Source organism: Pseudoliparis swirei, chromosome 11 (genome assembly GCF_029220125.1).
Source record: "Pseudoliparis swirei isolate HS2019 ecotype Mariana Trench chromosome 11, NWPU_hadal_v1, whole genome shotgun sequence".
Lineage (NCBI taxonomy): Eukaryota > Metazoa > Chordata > Actinopteri > Perciformes > Liparidae > Pseudoliparis > Pseudoliparis swirei.
This window is the reverse complement of record NC_079398.1, coordinates 21367082-21384930: the sequence shown is the minus strand read 5'-3', so window position 1 is coordinate 21384930 and position 17849 is coordinate 21367082. Positions and strand designations below refer to the sequence as shown.

At 43.3% G+C, this 17849-nt stretch overlaps 1 protein-coding gene across 1 annotated transcript; it reads left to right on the top strand.

Moving 5' to 3' along the window:
* The first annotated feature begins 191 nt into the window (after positions 1-191).
* psen1 (presenilin 1) lies at positions 192-12019 on the top strand. Its single transcript, XM_056426567.1, has 11 exons — positions 192-288; positions 1161-1246; positions 3514-3845; positions 4327-4468; positions 6754-6821; positions 6929-7149; positions 7604-7702; positions 8153-8254; positions 8352-8570; positions 9792-9910; positions 9989-12019. Exons 2-11 carry the CDS (start codon positions 1211-1213, stop codon positions 10142-10144), a joined length of 1494 nt encoding a protein of 497 aa, XP_056282542.1. The 5' UTR covers positions 192-288; positions 1161-1210; the 3' UTR covers positions 10145-12019.
* Positions 12020-17849: the final 5830 nt, after the last annotated feature.

The window sequence follows — 17849 nt, the reverse complement described above, 5'->3', positions numbered from 1 at the left end:
GCTGTGTCTGAAAGAGACAAATAAATCAAAAAATATCAAACACACACGTGTCCAATTTAAAATAAAAAATATTGTTTTCGCGAAGAAAAAAACGAACAAACTTCCTGCATCGTTTTGATCAGGAACGCTCCGCGAGTGCTCGAGACGACCGGAAGTAGTTTACGACAGCGACCGGAATTTTCTGTGTGAATACAGGAACAACAAAGAGGAGAAAGAGCCCGGGTTTTAAACCGACTTGAGAACACACCTGAACACGCAATCAAGGAAATTACCTGTCGTTCACAGTCGGTGAGTTTTCTTATTTCAAACCCGCTATTTATGAATTGTATTTAGTTTGCGCTCTGCGGTTATGAAGGAGTCAGCCACCCAGCGCGGCCGCCGCCTGCTCCGCCGTTATGGCATTATTGGCTAACTAGCCATTTTAGCCGTTCGTTTAATGATGAAATATCTCTCAGGAATACAAGCAGTTACTTAAGTAATGTTCCCATCCACAAGCTTACAATTACTTTCCATGAAACGTTAGCTATAGGTCATACTTAACAATCAATAGTTCACCAGATAATCATTATTTATAATTTTCCGACGTTTAATCAGTAACGTGAACGTCACATCCTCCGATCTTGTTATCTTCGCATTGAAAATGCGGAAGGTTATGTTTTGATCGCCGTGTATTTATTTATTTATTTGTATGCGTGTTACTCGCATAACTCAAATAGTATTAAACCGAATCTCATGACATTTAGTGGGATGATTGGTTATCATCCGGGGACCATTGATTAGATTTTGGGATCGATCGGGTCAAAGGTCAAGGTCAAGAAAAGGTCAAAATCTTCTTTTTACCATAGCACGGTCAATTTGTATCCAATTGGCATGCAACTAATGCCAACATGTTCATAAGTCAATGCCCAATCTTGTGATATGCGAAGGTATGCGCTCTACCGAGTGCCCGTTCTAGTTTCTAATCTGTATTTTTCATTTCTAGTATCAATATGATGACGTATAATGATATGAAATAAATATGCATTACACGGCTTTACAATGTGGTCAACACTTGAACACATGAAACACCCGATTGTATTCAATGTTGTCACTGATATCCTGATGCTACTCACTTCATGTGCTTTAACGAAATGTTTTCTCCTTTTTTTCTCTTTCCGCAGGGCAAAAGAAGTTGGTTTGCATGTGAGGACAAGCGTCTGCCGAGCCAACCATGGCGAACAATGTAGAAGATATTGAAAACAATATGGTCAGTGTGAAAGAAAGGAAACACTACCTCTGTATCCCTGTCTGTGTCGATCGATTTGGAAATGGTTACCAAACAGTTTTAGCTAAGAGCAAACCAGTGTTCCAGCATCAAGTCTGTGATGAAAGACTTGAAAGAGTTTGAGCGTGATCGCCATTGTTTCATTTGGCCGTTCATACAATAAATCCTAATTATAGATGTTTATGTCCTGATAAGGAAAGATGTCAGCCCTCGAATGAGGAAGGTGAACGCCAGCGTGCTACTTGGGCGTGGCCTCCCCTATCCCAGAGAAGTAGTCAAAGTCTCCCTTTACTGTCGCAGTCAACTTAACAACCTTAAGCCGTGTTTACCCCATAACAGTTGTGCATGTGCATGTCAGCAATATCTCCCGGTCTTGACGAACTAGAAAACATTTAAAGTGCGTCTCAGCCCGGTCATCAATGAGGTCAGACGGCTCAGTCAGTCAAGTATGCCTTGTTCATATGTTGACACACTACTACAGTATGCCACCCCTGAGTAGCTGGTTAATCATCCACAAATGCAGTAGTAGTAGTCTGTATCTCTTGTGGCCTTATTTTTGTAATTTTTAATTTATTTATTTTTAATTTTTTTAAATGTATTTAACCCTTGTGTTGCCTTCGGGTCATTTTGACCCGATTCAATGTTTAATGTCGGTGTTCTTTCGGGAGTCAACAAACAAACATGAAGTACCTCACACTTGGAAAACAATATTAATTCTAATAATTTTCTGGAGATTTTAATAGCTGGGGTCATATTGACCTCAAGGGTAAAATATGTTAGTAAATATAAAGGTAACAGGAGGGTTAAACATTGAATCGGGTCAAATTGACCCGAAGGCAACACAAGGGTTAACCAGGAAATGCCTCATTGAGATTAAAAGTCTCCTTTACAAGAGTGTCCTGGCCAAGACAGCAGCAGTAGCACGTCACACAAAGTTCCATACAATACAACATAAAACAGTGACAGACAATATTAAAAAACAAAAAACAAAATCACAGCATGAATAAAACCAAACTAAGACTCAAGTCAACACAACCCAGCTCACACAGGAGCACATACCTCCGTCATATAAAACATCTACAACTAGATGAATTTCCCTCCAATTCTTTCAATCTATTTTTAAAAACACCGAAAGAGACCGGCTCCCGGAGACCCAGGTCTGTCTGCAGCACATTCCAAGCCGCAGGAGCAGCAAACTTAAACCTCTTTTTCCCATTTCTAAACTTATGCCCGGGACTGAGCAACAATGTTGTGCTGTACAAATATAATCACAATGAATGTTGGTGTTCCACACATTGAGGTCATTCTATACAGTAGCACGTCGCTACTGAATGAAGCTGCGGCAGCTTCCACCGTTCACCGCAGGCTCTCTGTGTACCGGTGAGGTGGCTTCAGGTTCGCGGCCGTCGCATGTCCTGACTCGTCTGACCAGCTTTATTTCTCACAGTCGCCTCGATTTGCCTTTTTTATTCAGTCCCGACGAGACGGATCCTCTGGTGAGCGGAAACGAGCGCGGTGCTGTGACACGATCGTCCTCATCGCCGCGGTTTTGCTACATTTAACTACAAAAATGATATATTATTTGAATATAATCTTAACCCTTGTGTTGCCTTAGGGTCATTTTGACCCGAATCAATATTACACCCTCCCCCAGCCTTTGGGTCATTTTGACCCGATTCAATGTTTCACCCTCCTGTTACCTTTATATTTACTAACATATTTTACCCTTTAGGTTCAATTTGACGCCAGCAATTAAAACCTCCAGAAAATTATTAGAATTGATATTGTTTTCCAAGTTTAAGTGTGAGGCACTTTATGTTTGTTTGTTGACTACCGAAAGAACACCGACATTAAACATTGAATGGGGTCAAATTAATCCTAAAGCGGGGGGAGGGTGTAATATTGATTCGGGTCAAAATGACCCTAAGGCAACACAAGGGTTAAGTAAAGAGGTAAAAAAATGGAACGCCAAAGTATGACTTACCTTTTGTACTACCGTGTCATTTGCAAGTTCTTTCATTATTGTAAAAATATATTTTTACAATAGAGCATCGGCAAAGATTGAACCTGCAGCACTGTGCACCTGCAGGTTTCACTTAGACCATCAGTCCGTCAGGATATCCTCAAATGACTCAGTGCTGTGGATTATTGGACCACGCCTAGATGGAATATTGGATCAATACGAATCTTTGTGTTTAGAATCTAATTATTGTCTGTATGTATTTTATTACAAAATATTTTTTTCTCAGGACGAGCAGGAAACCAACGTGGCCTCGGAAACCCCCCAGCAGCCACAGGAGTCTGCAGTGACCAGAGTCCGGTCCAGAGGAGGCTCAGCAGGAGGAGGAGGAGGAGGAGGAGGAGGTGGCAATGGTAGCGGCCCGGAGCAGAACGGACAGCCCCCCGCCGCTCGGCCTCCGCGGGTGGTGGAGACCGAGGAGGAGGAGGAGGAGGAGTTGACCTTGAAGTACGGGGCCAAGCACGTCATCATGCTGTTCGTCCCCGTGACCCTCTGCATGGTGGTCGTCGTGGCAACTATAAAGTCCGTCGGCTTCTACACCCACAACGACGGGCAGAGATTGTGAGTGTTGCGCCTCCTTGTTGGAAAAGATCCAAAGCTCATTTAAGTTGTTTGAGTGATGAGCAATGCAGCCGCCGTGCCACTAGGTGGCGACAATGCAATACCTTTATATCATCCGTCATACCTGGAATACCAAGACAACATTGCATGAGATCATTAAAGCAGAGTCTGAATCTGCCTTAGGGCACTTAAACACAACATGTTATACATTTAATTATTCTCCAACGTAATTCAACCTCCCTGAAATAGCAGCAAGCTTATAATACATTTTGAAGAGAACGCTCCAGACCGGCTCTGTATGAAAAGTGCCCTCAGATAATGTCTGTTATGATTCAGCGCTCTATACACAAAGATAATTTGAGGAAAATGAATTGCTCAGCTCACTAACAACCAGCTACGATAAGAACCACGGTATCGTCTTTCTCGTCTTGTATTCTTGATGTATTCTCTCGGTCTGACTGAGATGCGTGTCGCCCCGCAGGATCTACACGCCGTTCCCCGAAGACACCGAAACGGTCGGCGAGAGAGCCCTCAACTCCATCCTGAACGCCGCCATCATGATCACCGTGATCATCGTCATGACGCTGGTGCTGGTGCTGTTGTACAAGTACCGCTGCTACAAGGTACACGCGAGAACCCGTCGCTCCTCAGGCCCGAGCTCGCGGCGTTTGTCTGTTTCAAAGCGGTTCAAACGGCCTTCTCGCTGCAGGCTCGTGGTGGGAGGTTACTCATGGCGTCGCTACTGATAAAGCTCCATTTCATTCAAGTGCTCTCGGAAGCCGAGGGCGACGCATGGAATATATAATGCACAGTCTAGTGAATGGGGGAGTGATTTTAAAAACGCAGCCGGGGTGTTTCCCTCTAAATCATTCGGGCTCTCGGGTGGAGTTCTCCAGGTACTAACGGGCCGTTCTCACAGGAGAGGTTTGGACTCGCTGTGCCTGCTATTAAAGTGGCTTCATTACACTAAGCAGGCATGAGAATCCCTCACCTTTCGGCGAAATTCGCCGTTTTGAAACCAAAATAGGTGACTTACGTGAATCGTGTAGATCCGAAGAGTTTTTGTTTTGGGGTAGGGGGGGGGGGTCAATTGGCCGGCGTTTATGAGATTGGAGTGGGACGCGGAGAAAGTGTGAAGTGGTGCTCTTCGCAATAAAACATCTTTGATGGACGTGTCGCGTCTCGGCCAATCAGCGTCAAGATGTCTTCAGCGTTTGGTGGTTTAGGTTAGCTTGAATGTTAGACGCTACTTCTGCTGCTGTCGCGCTGCACGGTGGAGCGATGCTGACAAAGTACCCGTACGTTAAGAGCGATGTGATTTAGCATATTTTTAGTCTCAATACTTCATTAAAAGAGCGATCAGAGCGCACGCGCTGCTCCGTGTCGAGCTGTTTGCACGCGCAGCGCAGCGCTCACAGAGAGGGGCGTTAAGTGGCGGAATTTTCGGCTTTAAAAATAAAAATAAAAAAAGATGCCAGAAGTGAAATGTTTAAGTTCAGTCTGTAAAGTTCTGTAACTCTACAGCTGCTCTTCCTGATGAACTCTGTATCCTCTGGTCAGAGACTAACGGCCTCATAGTGTATCATCAATGCTATGATGCCTCCATGTAGTTTCATTAATATCTTGCTGTATTAATACTAATATTACTGCTATTTGTTAAGTGTTGAAAAAGTTGGTAAAAAGTGAACCATACAGATATTTTATTTATTACTATTATAGATAAATATACCAGTATCGTATTTATGGTATACTGTTTTTATGGTATTGTATCATGATATTTATGGCAGGTATGGTATAGAAGATCGTGACAACCAGGTAGAGGCAGAACAGACTCGAGGAACAGACTCATGGCTCAGCAGAGCACAAGACTTGAAGACTTGTTCACGCCAACAACAACAAAAAGGAAGTTGGTTCATGAATGACAATATTACTATTATTATAGTATTATAGGGCCCGATCACTGACTTGGTGTCAGAATGGAGGACCTATAGATTATCATACAACGTCCAACATCGATGTTCGTGGAAGTCACCACCAGCACCCCCGCGTGCCTATCCTCCTCACCTTTTTCACCCCTGACCCGTTTTCATGCCTGACTAAGGCAGGGCTCAGGAACCTTTTTGGCTGGGAGAGCCATAAAAGCCAAATATTTCTAAATATATTTCATTGAGAGCCATATAGTATTTTTAACGTATAATAAATTATATATGTCTTGCTTTTAATGCGACTTCTGGTGCTGCATGATGCTACGGGGGGGGGGGGGGGGGGCAGGTGACTTTTTATTTGCTCCGCCCCTAGAGACAGAAATGACATGCTGTTGTGTAGATACGATTAATAACAGACGTTTAGTTTAATAAAAGAACAAAGACGTCTTTAAGAAAAGGACCTTAAATTACCTCTGCTGTAATCTGGCGCTATAGAAAACATTACAGGGTGGCGGGCGGAGTTTTTTTTTTTTCAACTCAAAATTGTCTGGGAGCCATATGCCGTCACCTGAAGAGCCACATATGGCTCGCGAGCCAGAGGTTCCCGACCCCTGCACTAAGGTGTTCCCGTCCGTTCCGTCTGTAGGCGCAACGTCACGGCTCACCGAGGCACTTCAATGTCACGGAGCCAGTGCGACCATCGGAACACATTTGTTTTCCGTCATGTTGTAAAACAAAAGGTCTGTCGTCTGAAGGATGACAGATGTGCGTAAATTGTTCTTGACAAATAGGTGCAACAATCTGTCAACACGTTAATGTGTCGGTTTGGCTCGCGTCAGCAGAATGGATTCTCGTGTTGGCCCTTTGTTGTCGCTCCACCCGACCTGGTTGCCCAGGAAGTTTGAAACGGGCCCTATTGGGTATTTTCATGTCCTGATCTGCTGGAACATGAAATCCCACGTCTCTGATATGTGCGTTCGCAGGTGATCCAAGGCTGGCTCTTCCTCTCCTCCCTCCTCCTGCTCTTCCTCTTCTCCTACATTTACCTCAAGTAAGCCCCCCGAAGCATTCGCCCTCGTTTCGCCAAGGTTCCCCCCCCCACACTGTCGTGAATGTGAAGTTGTCCAACTCTTTACACGTCTCTGCTCCGTCAACCAGCGAGGTGCTGAAGAACTACAATCTGGCCATGGACTACTTCACCCTGGCGGTAATAATCTGGAACTTCGGCGTGGTGGGCATGATCTGTATTCACTGGAAAGGACCGCTGCGGCTCCAGCAGGCCTACCTCATCATGATCAGCGCCCTCATGGCTCTGGTTTTCATCAAGTACCTGCCCGAGTGGACCGGCTGGCTCATACTAGCCGTCATATCCGTCTACGGTAAATCCTCCTCTCTTTCTTCTGCTTTTAAGAAGAAAAGCACCACGGTTCAGTCCTCTGGGATCTATTTTTTTTTAGTGCTTGAGGAAAAATGGAAAATACAAATATAAGTGTGATCTAACTTTCATTCTTTCAACATCTTAAAGAAAGAAATCGATTTGGGACCCCAAATCAAATATATTAACATATTAACAACTAGAATGGGCACTCAGTAGAGCGCATACCTTCGCATATCACAAGATTGGGCATTGAATTATGAACATGTTGGCATTAGTTGCATGCCAATTGGATAAAAATTGACCGTGCTATGGTAAAAAGAAGATTTTGACCTTTTCATGACCTTCGTCGGGTGTCATCACTCGTCTGGTGACATCACTCGTCTGGTGACATCACTCGTCTGGTGTCATCACTCGTCTGGTGACATCACTCGCCTGGCTTCTCTCTCCCTCCACAGATCTGCTGGCGGTGCTCTGTCCCAAAGGGCCTCTGAGGATCCTGGTGGAGACGGCTCAGGAGAGGAACGAGCCCATCTTCCCAGCGCTCATCTACTCCTGTAAGGCGGACACTTGATGACCTCCATAACGTTATTCACATTTAGTTGTAATGAAACGGAGGTGGGGAAATAAACTTTTTTTGTTATGCGAGGAACACGCATACAAATAAATAATAAATAAATACATAAATAAATACACAGCGATCAAAACATTACCTTCCGCATTTTCAATGCGAAGGTAATCAGCACTTCATCTTCTTTCAGTGCACTAGTGACACCTCAGGATGCTATCGTACATGTCAAAAGTTTAAGAGAATCAACATTCTAAGCAGTTTTTAAAGTTTTAAGAGTAAGTACTAAGATGAGTTGCATTGGTAGTTAAACAGAAGCTCTGGAAGAAGTTGAAGTGGAATTTCAATTTGAGTTTTTCAACTTTTTTGAGGGGGGGGGGTTATTTTCTAGTTTTTCTTGCATTCAGTTTGTACCACAACACTCTGACTTCCCCCACAGCGACAATGGTGTGGATCGTCAACATGGCCGACACCGAATGGCCGCCGCCGAAGAGGAACTCGACAGAAGCGGCGGCGGCGCCTCAACCAGAATCTCAAGAAGGTGAGCGTGGGTGCGGGGCTAACGTGTGATCCGGTCCCTCGGGCGGTTTCCTCTCCAACGGGGCTGTTCGGTCTAACTGGTGTTCGCCTGTGTGCAGCCGCGGCCTCGCCGCCCGCCGCGGGCTCGCCACCCGCCGCGGGCTCGCCACCCGCCGCCGCCGCCACCCGGCCGCAGGACGACGGCGGCTTCAGCTCCACGTGGGTCAACCAGCAGCAGCACCAGCTGGGGCCGCTGCACTCCACTGACCAGACCCGGCGGGAGATCCAGGAGCTGCCGTCCGCTCGCCCTCCTCCCGAAGACGACGACGACGAGGAGAGTGAGTACAAATACACAAAAACACGGAGGACCGGAGCTTCAACTTAGTCGTTTTTTAAGAAATTGTTGTGAGAAACTTCAGTGTCTGCATCACTATATAGATTAAATGTTTGATTCCATTAAGTCAGCTGGTGTCTTTCCATGAAGAGCTATGAATAATTAATTTCACTTCTGCATACTGTCCACGTTATGACTTATTAATAACTCGAAGCAGAACAAGACACAGTTTCGGTTATTATTCTGTAAGACAAGACATTTAGTTTCACATGAGTTGTATATACAGGTATGTATAGTTGTTTTTTCCCGTCGGCAGTCGGGCTCTTCTTCTTCTTCTTCTTCTTCTTCTTCTTCTTCTTCTTCTTCTTCCCTCCTGGAGGCCTCCTCCACACACGTCACTTTAACATACACTTTAACTTAAACACACATGTCTCTTGAAACACACACCTAAACACTTTAACGTTATTTGTTTATCTTTATCTTATTTGTTTATCTTTATTTATCTTTATCTTATCTTATACTTAAGTTAATACACACTGCCAAAAAAAAATCCTCGTTTGTGTAAACATTCCTGGCAATAAACGGATTCTGATTCTGATATTTAACTAGTTCTATTGACAATAGATTATAAAACAACATGCTTTTGTAACCTAAACAAATGGAAATGTATTTATTTATCATTAATTAGCTAGAATTTCATTTTCTTTATATTGTCTAAATTGGAACTATTGTGTTTCTTTCCTATACAACTGTCTTTCTCTCCATAAATACCTTCATACACGAGACATCCAGCATTATCTTTAGTATTGAGTATTGTTATACCATCAAATACAAGTTTAATAGCTACATTAAGATCCGTTTTGTGCCCTGATACGAAGCCGAGCTCTGTAATTCAAACTCGTGCATTCCCAGATGTCTGCCTCTCGGCGTGTGACCTCGGTTCACTTCTCTTCAGAGCACATAAAACAGTTTTTGGGAACTCTTTGATGTGTTCCCCTCTCTGTGGAAGAAGTGCATTAGGAAGCCATTACTCGTTGCAATTGCTAGGTTTCACGTCCGTACTCTTTGGGGGGGGGGGGCTCTCTCCGGGAGTTAAAGCTTGGGTAAATACGGGGTCGGAGCGCTTGTTTGTACAGTAATTACAGTCGAGGAAAGGTTTTCTCCGGGGGTTTGGAGGGCGTGGAGCGGAGGCCGCCCTGACCGCGGTGTCCCGCTGTGTTCTCAGGGGGCGTCAAGCTGGGCCTCGGAGACTTCATCTTCTACAGCATGCTGGTGGGAAAGGCCTCGGCCACGGCCAGCGGCGACTGGAACACCACGCTCGCCTGCTTCATCGCCATCCTCATCGTGAGTGACCGCTTTTCGGTCGCCGATCTTTCCGACGCGCTCTCTCCCCTCCGTGTCTCACGTCCTCTGCCTCCGCAGGGCCTGTGTCTGACGCTGCTCCTCCTCGCCATCTTCAAGAAGGCGCTCCCCGCTCTGCCCATCTCCATCTTCTTCGGCCTCGTCTTCTACTTCGCCACGGACAACCTGGTCCAGCCCTTCATGGACCGGCTGGCGCTGCACGAGTTCTACATTTAGCCGGACGCCGCCCCCCCCCCCCCCCCCCCCCGATGACCCCCTCGCCCACGTAGCCCTCCGGCCAACAACACGACGGCGCTCCCTGGGGGGCGGGGGGGGGGGAACAAAGGGCGATGTGGGACCCCCCCCCCCCTGCATCTTCTCCTAAAGAACTCACGATGACGGGACGCACGTTGTTTTTGTTCTGCCTCTTTCATTCCGGCACCAACGGAGGGTTTGCCCCTCGACGACGGTTCTTAGATATTTTATTTCAGTTTTAAGCCAAGAAGTGAGATTTCTTGCTCGTCCCGGGAAACTCCTCTTCAAATCGCCGGCCGTCGGCCTCGGGCTTATTCAAACCGAGGAGTTAGTCAGAGTGTTTTACCTTTTTTTTTATTTATCCAGGGTAGCTTTCACTACAGCAGCAACCGGCTTCCTCTTCACACAGAATGATACCTGGGAGCTGCCCATCACAGTCCTCTACAACCGGGGCTTTGCAGCAGGTGCCTTGCTCAGGGACACCTCGTGGGGGGGGGGGGTTGGCTGTTTCACTAAATCTCCCTTCAAAGACTTTGATCAAACATCTTCATTTCTTTTTACTTCTGAGCTGCTGCCCCCCCCCCCCCCTCCCCGCTCCAAAAAACCCCAACTAAACCCAAGATTTTAAAAAGCCTTCGTGAAACTAACGGACGCTGTACGATGATGTTGATCACAGGTATGCGTGTAGTTTGATTGTGTATGAGCTGTCAGTCACCAGACGTGCTTTCTTCACCGCTGTTAAGAAGGGTTGAGACGTGTTGTTTTTGTTGTTTTCCCCACTCTGGAGGCGCGAGAACCAAAACGGAAAGATTGACACCGAGCGCGATGTCTAGAGCCCGTGAATCACCGGCACAAGAAAAGAAGAGGACAACTTGATTCGTCTTTAGAATTACGATCCGAGTATAAATGCGCCGCGCGGCTCGTCGCCACGTTTCCCGCCGTTGATTTAGCGTCAAATCACATTTGAAGAGGGAAGTTGACACAAACACTCACGCCTGAGACTCGCCTGCCACGTCAGTCCCGTTCTGTGAGCCACTGAGCAGTCGGCGGTCCGGTGCCTTGCTCAAGGGCAAATCAGTAGATGTAGTCGTTGTTGTTGTTATTGTGGGACAGAAATGTGCTTTTCATTCTCTTCCCCGACTGAGATTTGTTTTTGTTTTTTTCAATCTGTCCAGTGTTGTAACCTGTGGTCATCTGGTCTCAAGCTCTGACCCGTTTGGGCTCGAGCCGCCCTCACGACGCTCGCCCGGTGCCGTCTGGAACTATGCCTCATCAAAACACTTTGATTATTTCGACTATACGCCGACACCGGGTGTGTGCTTTTCAAGAAGTGCATAAGAGGCACTTTGTACTTTTTGAAACACGAGGGCGAATGTTAACGGGGTTCCTTCACAGATCAGGAATATCTGGGAGTGAAAACAAAGAAAACCTTTTTGACCTATCGATGTGCATGTTTTGAGACAAAAACTCTCGTTCCTGATGAAAGAGTTGAGCATTATTTGCTGAATCGTCTATTTTAACCATGTTAAAAACAAAGCAACAAGTTTTAAACCAAGGCAAAAATTCTGTTTTGGTTAAATATTAATGTCTGTGAACCCAAACTGGCTTCTCACATATGAGATGAAGCAGCTAGACGGAGGAAGACGAGCAGCACCGGTTGCTCTTTTGTTGTTGCACTCGAGTTTCATGCTTTCAGAGCAGAAAGAGGGAGACATTTAGTTTGTCATGAAACTTATTTTTGTTTTGAGGGAATATGTTGGGTGACTGTTTTTTTTCTGTCCTTCACATGCATATGTGTGTTATGCAAGGTTATTCAATTCAGATTGTGTTTTTTAATAAATAATGAAAGTTAAAGTACTTAAAAATTTTTTTTTCTGACGGAGTCGGACCAATTAAAAAAAGAAAGCGTTGAATAATGTCTTCTGTGCATCTCGGGGCGCTTTAGAAAGTCAGAAAATAACAATGATGATGTCATCAAGGTTTCGGCTTCAAGCGAGTACGCGCACATTTTTAGAAATGAAATACTAAATCTCAGGAATTCTAACAAATTATGGGTGAAACTTAATGCTGTACTGCGTAGCATGAAAACTATTTAGATGCTTTTCTTAAGTACCAGAACAAAAATGTAAAACTATTCCATCTTTAACATTCTGTAAACTCTTTTATTAAAAGGTACTTGTAGCACGACTGTCGCCGCTACCCGTGGGTTTCCCCCAAAAGCTCCAAGGATTCGCCAGGCACACAGAGGTTTCGTTGGAAGACATATTTATTTGGCTAACACGCAGACCGCAACACTATGCGTCTGCTCACCTCCCCCCCTCCACTCTCAACTGAGCCCTTTTATGAGGGTGGCCTCGGCTGCTGACTGATTGCCAATCACCAGCAGCCGAGGCCAAATTAGAGACAGCTGCCACAGTACTGAACCTAAGTAATTGTACATACATATTTCTAGCAGAATAGGCTACTTTGACAATTACTCTAGTGCTAGTACTAGGGCCTAATATAGTTATTATTATTGGATTATTACCACTGATGTATACATTTGTAAACAGCGTTACAATGTAGCAGGCGGAGCTAATTTTCTAATTAGTTTAATCTTTAATAATTGATAGCATTATTTATATATGCATTCTCACAGTGACTAGTGTGTGTGTATATATATGCACATGTATGTATATATGTGTGTATATATGTGTGTATACACTACCGTTCAAAAGTTTGGGGTCACTTAGAAATGTCTTTATCTTTCAAAGAAAAGCACTGTTTTTTCAAGAAAGATAACATAAATCAAAAATCCACACTATACATTGTGAATGTGGTAAATGTCTATTCAAGGTGGAAACGTCTGGTTTCTAATGAAATATCTCCATAGGTGTATAGAGGCCCATTTCCATCAACTATCACTCCAGTGTTCTAATGGTACATTGTGTTTGCTAATCGCCTTAGAAGACTAATGTCTGATTAGAAAACCCTTGTGCAATTATGTTAGCACAGCTGAAAACAGTTATGCTGGTGATATAAGCTATACAACTGGCCTTCCTTTGAGCTTGAAGTTTGAAGAACAAAACTATTTATTCTACTCAATATTCAATTTTCAAAATTTTTTTAATATGTTCTATTCAATTTGTTCTAAACAATTTCAAATGATGAAACTTTTCAACGTTAGTTTCAAGAGATAGGATCAGAAAATTAGAATATTATGATAAAATTCTTTATTTTCTGAAATAAAAACAAAATTTCATGCATTCTGCATTTTACAAATCAACTGGAAATATTGCAGCCCTTTATTTTTTTATCTTATGATATGGCTGATTACAAAGGCAGCAAAGAAAACAAAACTCTCCTATCTAAAAATTAAAATTTAATATTTCCAAAAAAAAAAAAAATTTATAACAGCTGAGTGTTTGTCAAGGCTCAACCCACCCTTGTGTTTCTCGAAAGATTAGACAATTCAAAAGTTTGTTTAATAATACCCTACTAGTATACTTTTTCATGATATTCTAATATTTAATAAATACTTCAAATATTAATCATTATTTCTAACCTTGTCAATGTCTTGACTATATGTTCTATTCAATTTTCAATTCATTTGATTAATAAAAGTGTGTTTTCATGGAAGACACGAAATTGTCTGGATGACCCCAAACTTTTCAACGGTAGTGTATATATGTGTGTGTATATATATATATATATGTGTATATGTATCTGTATATATATATAGGATTACATGTACTAGTCATTGTCAGACTGACTGGCTCTGAATTGTATTGTTAAAATATTGTCCTTGCAGTCCTTGATGAAATGCATGTAGTTGCTCTCCACCACTTTATATTTGTTCAACACTAAACCTTAACCTGTGTAACGTGAGGTTTTACTTCCAGAAAGCTGGACTGATCTCTCTATTTGCTCCCTTCACATGGAGGTCAGAGGTCGGCGTTTTACTTCTTCAGAGTCGCTGTTGTCTCTGCTGCATCATCTGCTCTCAGTGAGCCGAAGCCTCCCGGACGTCGACACAAAGCATCTCTGCGGTCCGAGGGATCGTTGTGTAAATTCCTCGGCGTGCCGATGCTCCGGTATCCCGCGCTCGCCGACCCCCGATGCCAATTGGCCGGCGAGCGCTGTTGGGGCGCTGGACGCAATAGCTGTCACCACGGGGACCGTCTGGCACGGTGTCACAGTATGGCAGTTTACCCAGAATGCTTAGCCTCATACTGTGACTTACCTAACAAGCCCTCGACGAGGCCTCTTTTCTGGCTCGGCTGGTGAACCGCACAGTTAATTCCATAAAGCTCCTCCTGCGCCCACCTGTTCTGCTCTGTTTGGGCTGCTTTCCCAGAAAAAAAGATGAACCCCCCTCTCAAGACTTTCACGATGATGAAGAATCCCCATTGAGAGAAATTTGAACTTTCTGTTTCTATTTCCTTGCAGATGGGAAATTTGACATTTCTTTTCAGGCGTTTAAGCCGGTTGAGCGGATGAGACTGAAGAGTGAACTGAGCCTGTCGATCACCGTCATCCCCTCTATAGGGAGGACTTAAGCAGGAGACGATGTGGCTGTGAGTCGCACCTTGTGCGTTACAGGGTTCCCAGGACAGCCGTGCTCAGGGGATTACCGGGCAAGGAGGGACTTCTGCTCCGTGTGAGACGTGAGGAATTGAGGATTACGCTTCAATAATCGCAGACACTCAACGGCACCGAAGAAAGGAGCTAAAGCCCCGACGCAAAGAAGAAGGAAATACCCCGCAAAAGGTGAATAGAAACTTCTCCGAGATGTCCAAGGACAAGCTGGAGGGCTCGGTGAAGCGCATGGAGGAGACGCTCTCGGACACAAAGGAGAGGCAGGCGCAGAAGCTCAGTCGGCAGCTCTGAAGGACCCGCGAGGATGAAGGACCCGCGAGGATGAAGGCCCGCGGCGGACGTGACCTGGAGAGAAACTGAGAGCGAGAAAAGCAGCTTGTTGCAGAATGTTTCTAAATACTGGGCGGGCATGAAGGCTAAACTGGGCACAGCAGTTTTCTTCAACATATAGAAAGTGAACTCACTTTTATTTATAAAATTAATTAAAAATTGAATAGAAAATATAGTCAAGACATTGACAAGGTTAGAAATAATGATTAATATTTGAAGTATTAATTTTGTTCAAGCATTATTACTTTTTTTTTTTTTTTTTTTTTTTTTGTTTTACCATAATGGTTGCTAGTTTGCTGTAAATAACACACACTACACATACTCACGTTCAAAGTTTGGGGTCATCCAGACAATGTCTTGTCTTCCAAAACTTTTATTTATTTATGAAATGAAAAAAAAATAGAATAACATAAGTCAAGACATTTGACAAGGTTAGAAATAATTTTGTTCTTCAAACTTCAAGCTCAAAGGAAGGCCAGTTGTATAGCTTATATCACCAGCATAACTGTTTTCAGCTGTGCTAACATAATTGCACAAGGGTTTTCTGATCAGACATTAGTCTTCTAAGGCGATTAGCAAACACAATGTACCATTAGAACACTGGAGTGATCGTTGATGGAAATGGGCCTCTATACACCTCTGGAGATATTTCATTAGAAACCAGACGTTCCACCTAGAAGAGTCATTTACCACATTAACAATGTATAGAGGTATTTTTATTAATGTTATCTTTATTGAAAAAACAGTGCTTTTCTTTGAAAAATAAAGACATTTCTAAGTGACCCCAAACTTTTGAACGGTAGTGTATATATATATTTTCTTTATTTTCTGTAAAAATGCAAAAAAAAACAAAATTGCATGCATTCTGGATAAATTAAAATCAACTGAAATATATTCTTTTTTTTTAATATGATGATATGGTACAGCTTACCAAAAACTCTAAAATCCTATCTCATAAAATTTTAATATTATATATGTATATGTGTACATTTTAGGTTCGGAGGGGATGGATGTGAAGCTTAGTAATTTGAATGTTAACATAAATCCTGTGGCTGAGGGCTCCTTTTTAAAGCCACGGCTCGACGTAATGACCAGGAATCAATACTGGAAGTCTTCCAGAGAGGCGGATGTGTAAAACGTGGACTCTGGTTGTAAACGGGTGTTTTCATTAGGTTTCTATAATTGAAACGACAGCATGCCGAAGCCAGGCTGCACTGCCCACTGTAAAGAGTTTATTCGCTGGTGTTATTTTTGTTGTGACGTGCCCATGAGAAGTGGGTGGCCACCTATTTCTGGTGATTGTAGAGTCAAAGTGTTAAGAATACCTGATGATCCCTCCCTACTCTTAATCTTGTGAGGTTCAAGACCTCAAGGTGTGCCTCCCTCCACACGTGGTCACCGTATGTAGAGAGTATCATACATTTCCTCCAATAAACGTTCAACTTGAAGACTATAAATGGTGCGGTTTGATGTTCTTTGAATGTAATTATTGAGCGATAATGTTGTAAAAACAAGTGTAAACCCAGTTATAAAAGGCATTCAAGCCTTTTATAACTGGGTTTACACTTGTTTTTACAACATGTATAAATAAAGTAACATTCAAGATCTAAAAGTGAGACATTATTTTCTTCCTTTTTGGATAAAAAGATCGACACAATGCTCATGTCTGTATGCTAGCTACAGCTAGCAGGCGGTTAGCTTACTTTAGCCTAATCGAAAAGAGTAAACAGCTAGCCTAGCTTTGTCAAAAGTTAACATCAAACATCACCGCCCCTAAAGCTAACGGTCATTTCATTTTTAGATCAGTGTTAATGAAGTGTGAGAGGATATGTTAATAGTTTACAGGAAGTGGTGTACAAGACTTTTTCTTGCTAGCTCCGCTTTCCACTTCTCCTCTAAATGCTAAGCTAAGCTAACCGTCTCCAGGCTGTAGCTTCATATTTCAAACAAACAGAGTGGTATCAGTTTTCTTATTAAATTATATTTATCTCCCGACTCTTCCATACAACAGTGGTGTAAGGTACTTAAACACAATCAAGTACAAAATGAACTGTAGGCTACTTCAGTATTTATTATTATTTGATATCACTTTTCTCAACTGTAGTTCAGAGGTAAGTATTGTACTTGTTACTTCACTTTTCAATGCAGGCCTTTGACTTCTAACAGTTTGGTTTTAGCAACTTTTACTTGAGTAAAACCGTGACGTCCTTCACTGCCCAATGAAAGTGCTGCATGAGCTCTTTCCAGATACTGGACGGACATTGTGTTTAGGAGCGAAACATATAATACACTATAAAGAGACGGTTAAGATGAAACTCATTTCACGTTTGATGGTCCATTGAACTCAAGTGGTGTTCCGTCTCACAGAAGACGTTCCTTCCCTTTAGAAAGGTTAGAGCTACCTGTGCGGTGATTTTAAACATTCATACTGACATGGAAAATGACTCTTCCGTGAAACCAGATCAACACACATGTGGCTTAAATTGGTTTTGGTGGCATTAAAGCTTTTCTTGGGTTTATTCCCATGTGTGGAACGCGATCTTGGAGCCACAGTGTCTCTCTCGCTCTTTCAAACACCCTCATGAATTTATGAAGCAGTATAAAGTTAGCCGAAGACAAGTACACATTACACCCAAGATGTGTTATTTTTTAACGCAAGCCCACAATTACATAACACTGCACAATTTCTGCAGTTGTGTGTGTTTGTTTTTACAAGCCAGTTGTTTAAAACCTCAGCCCCCAAAAAAGAAGCGAGAGGAGGGGTGTACAATCTGTTTGG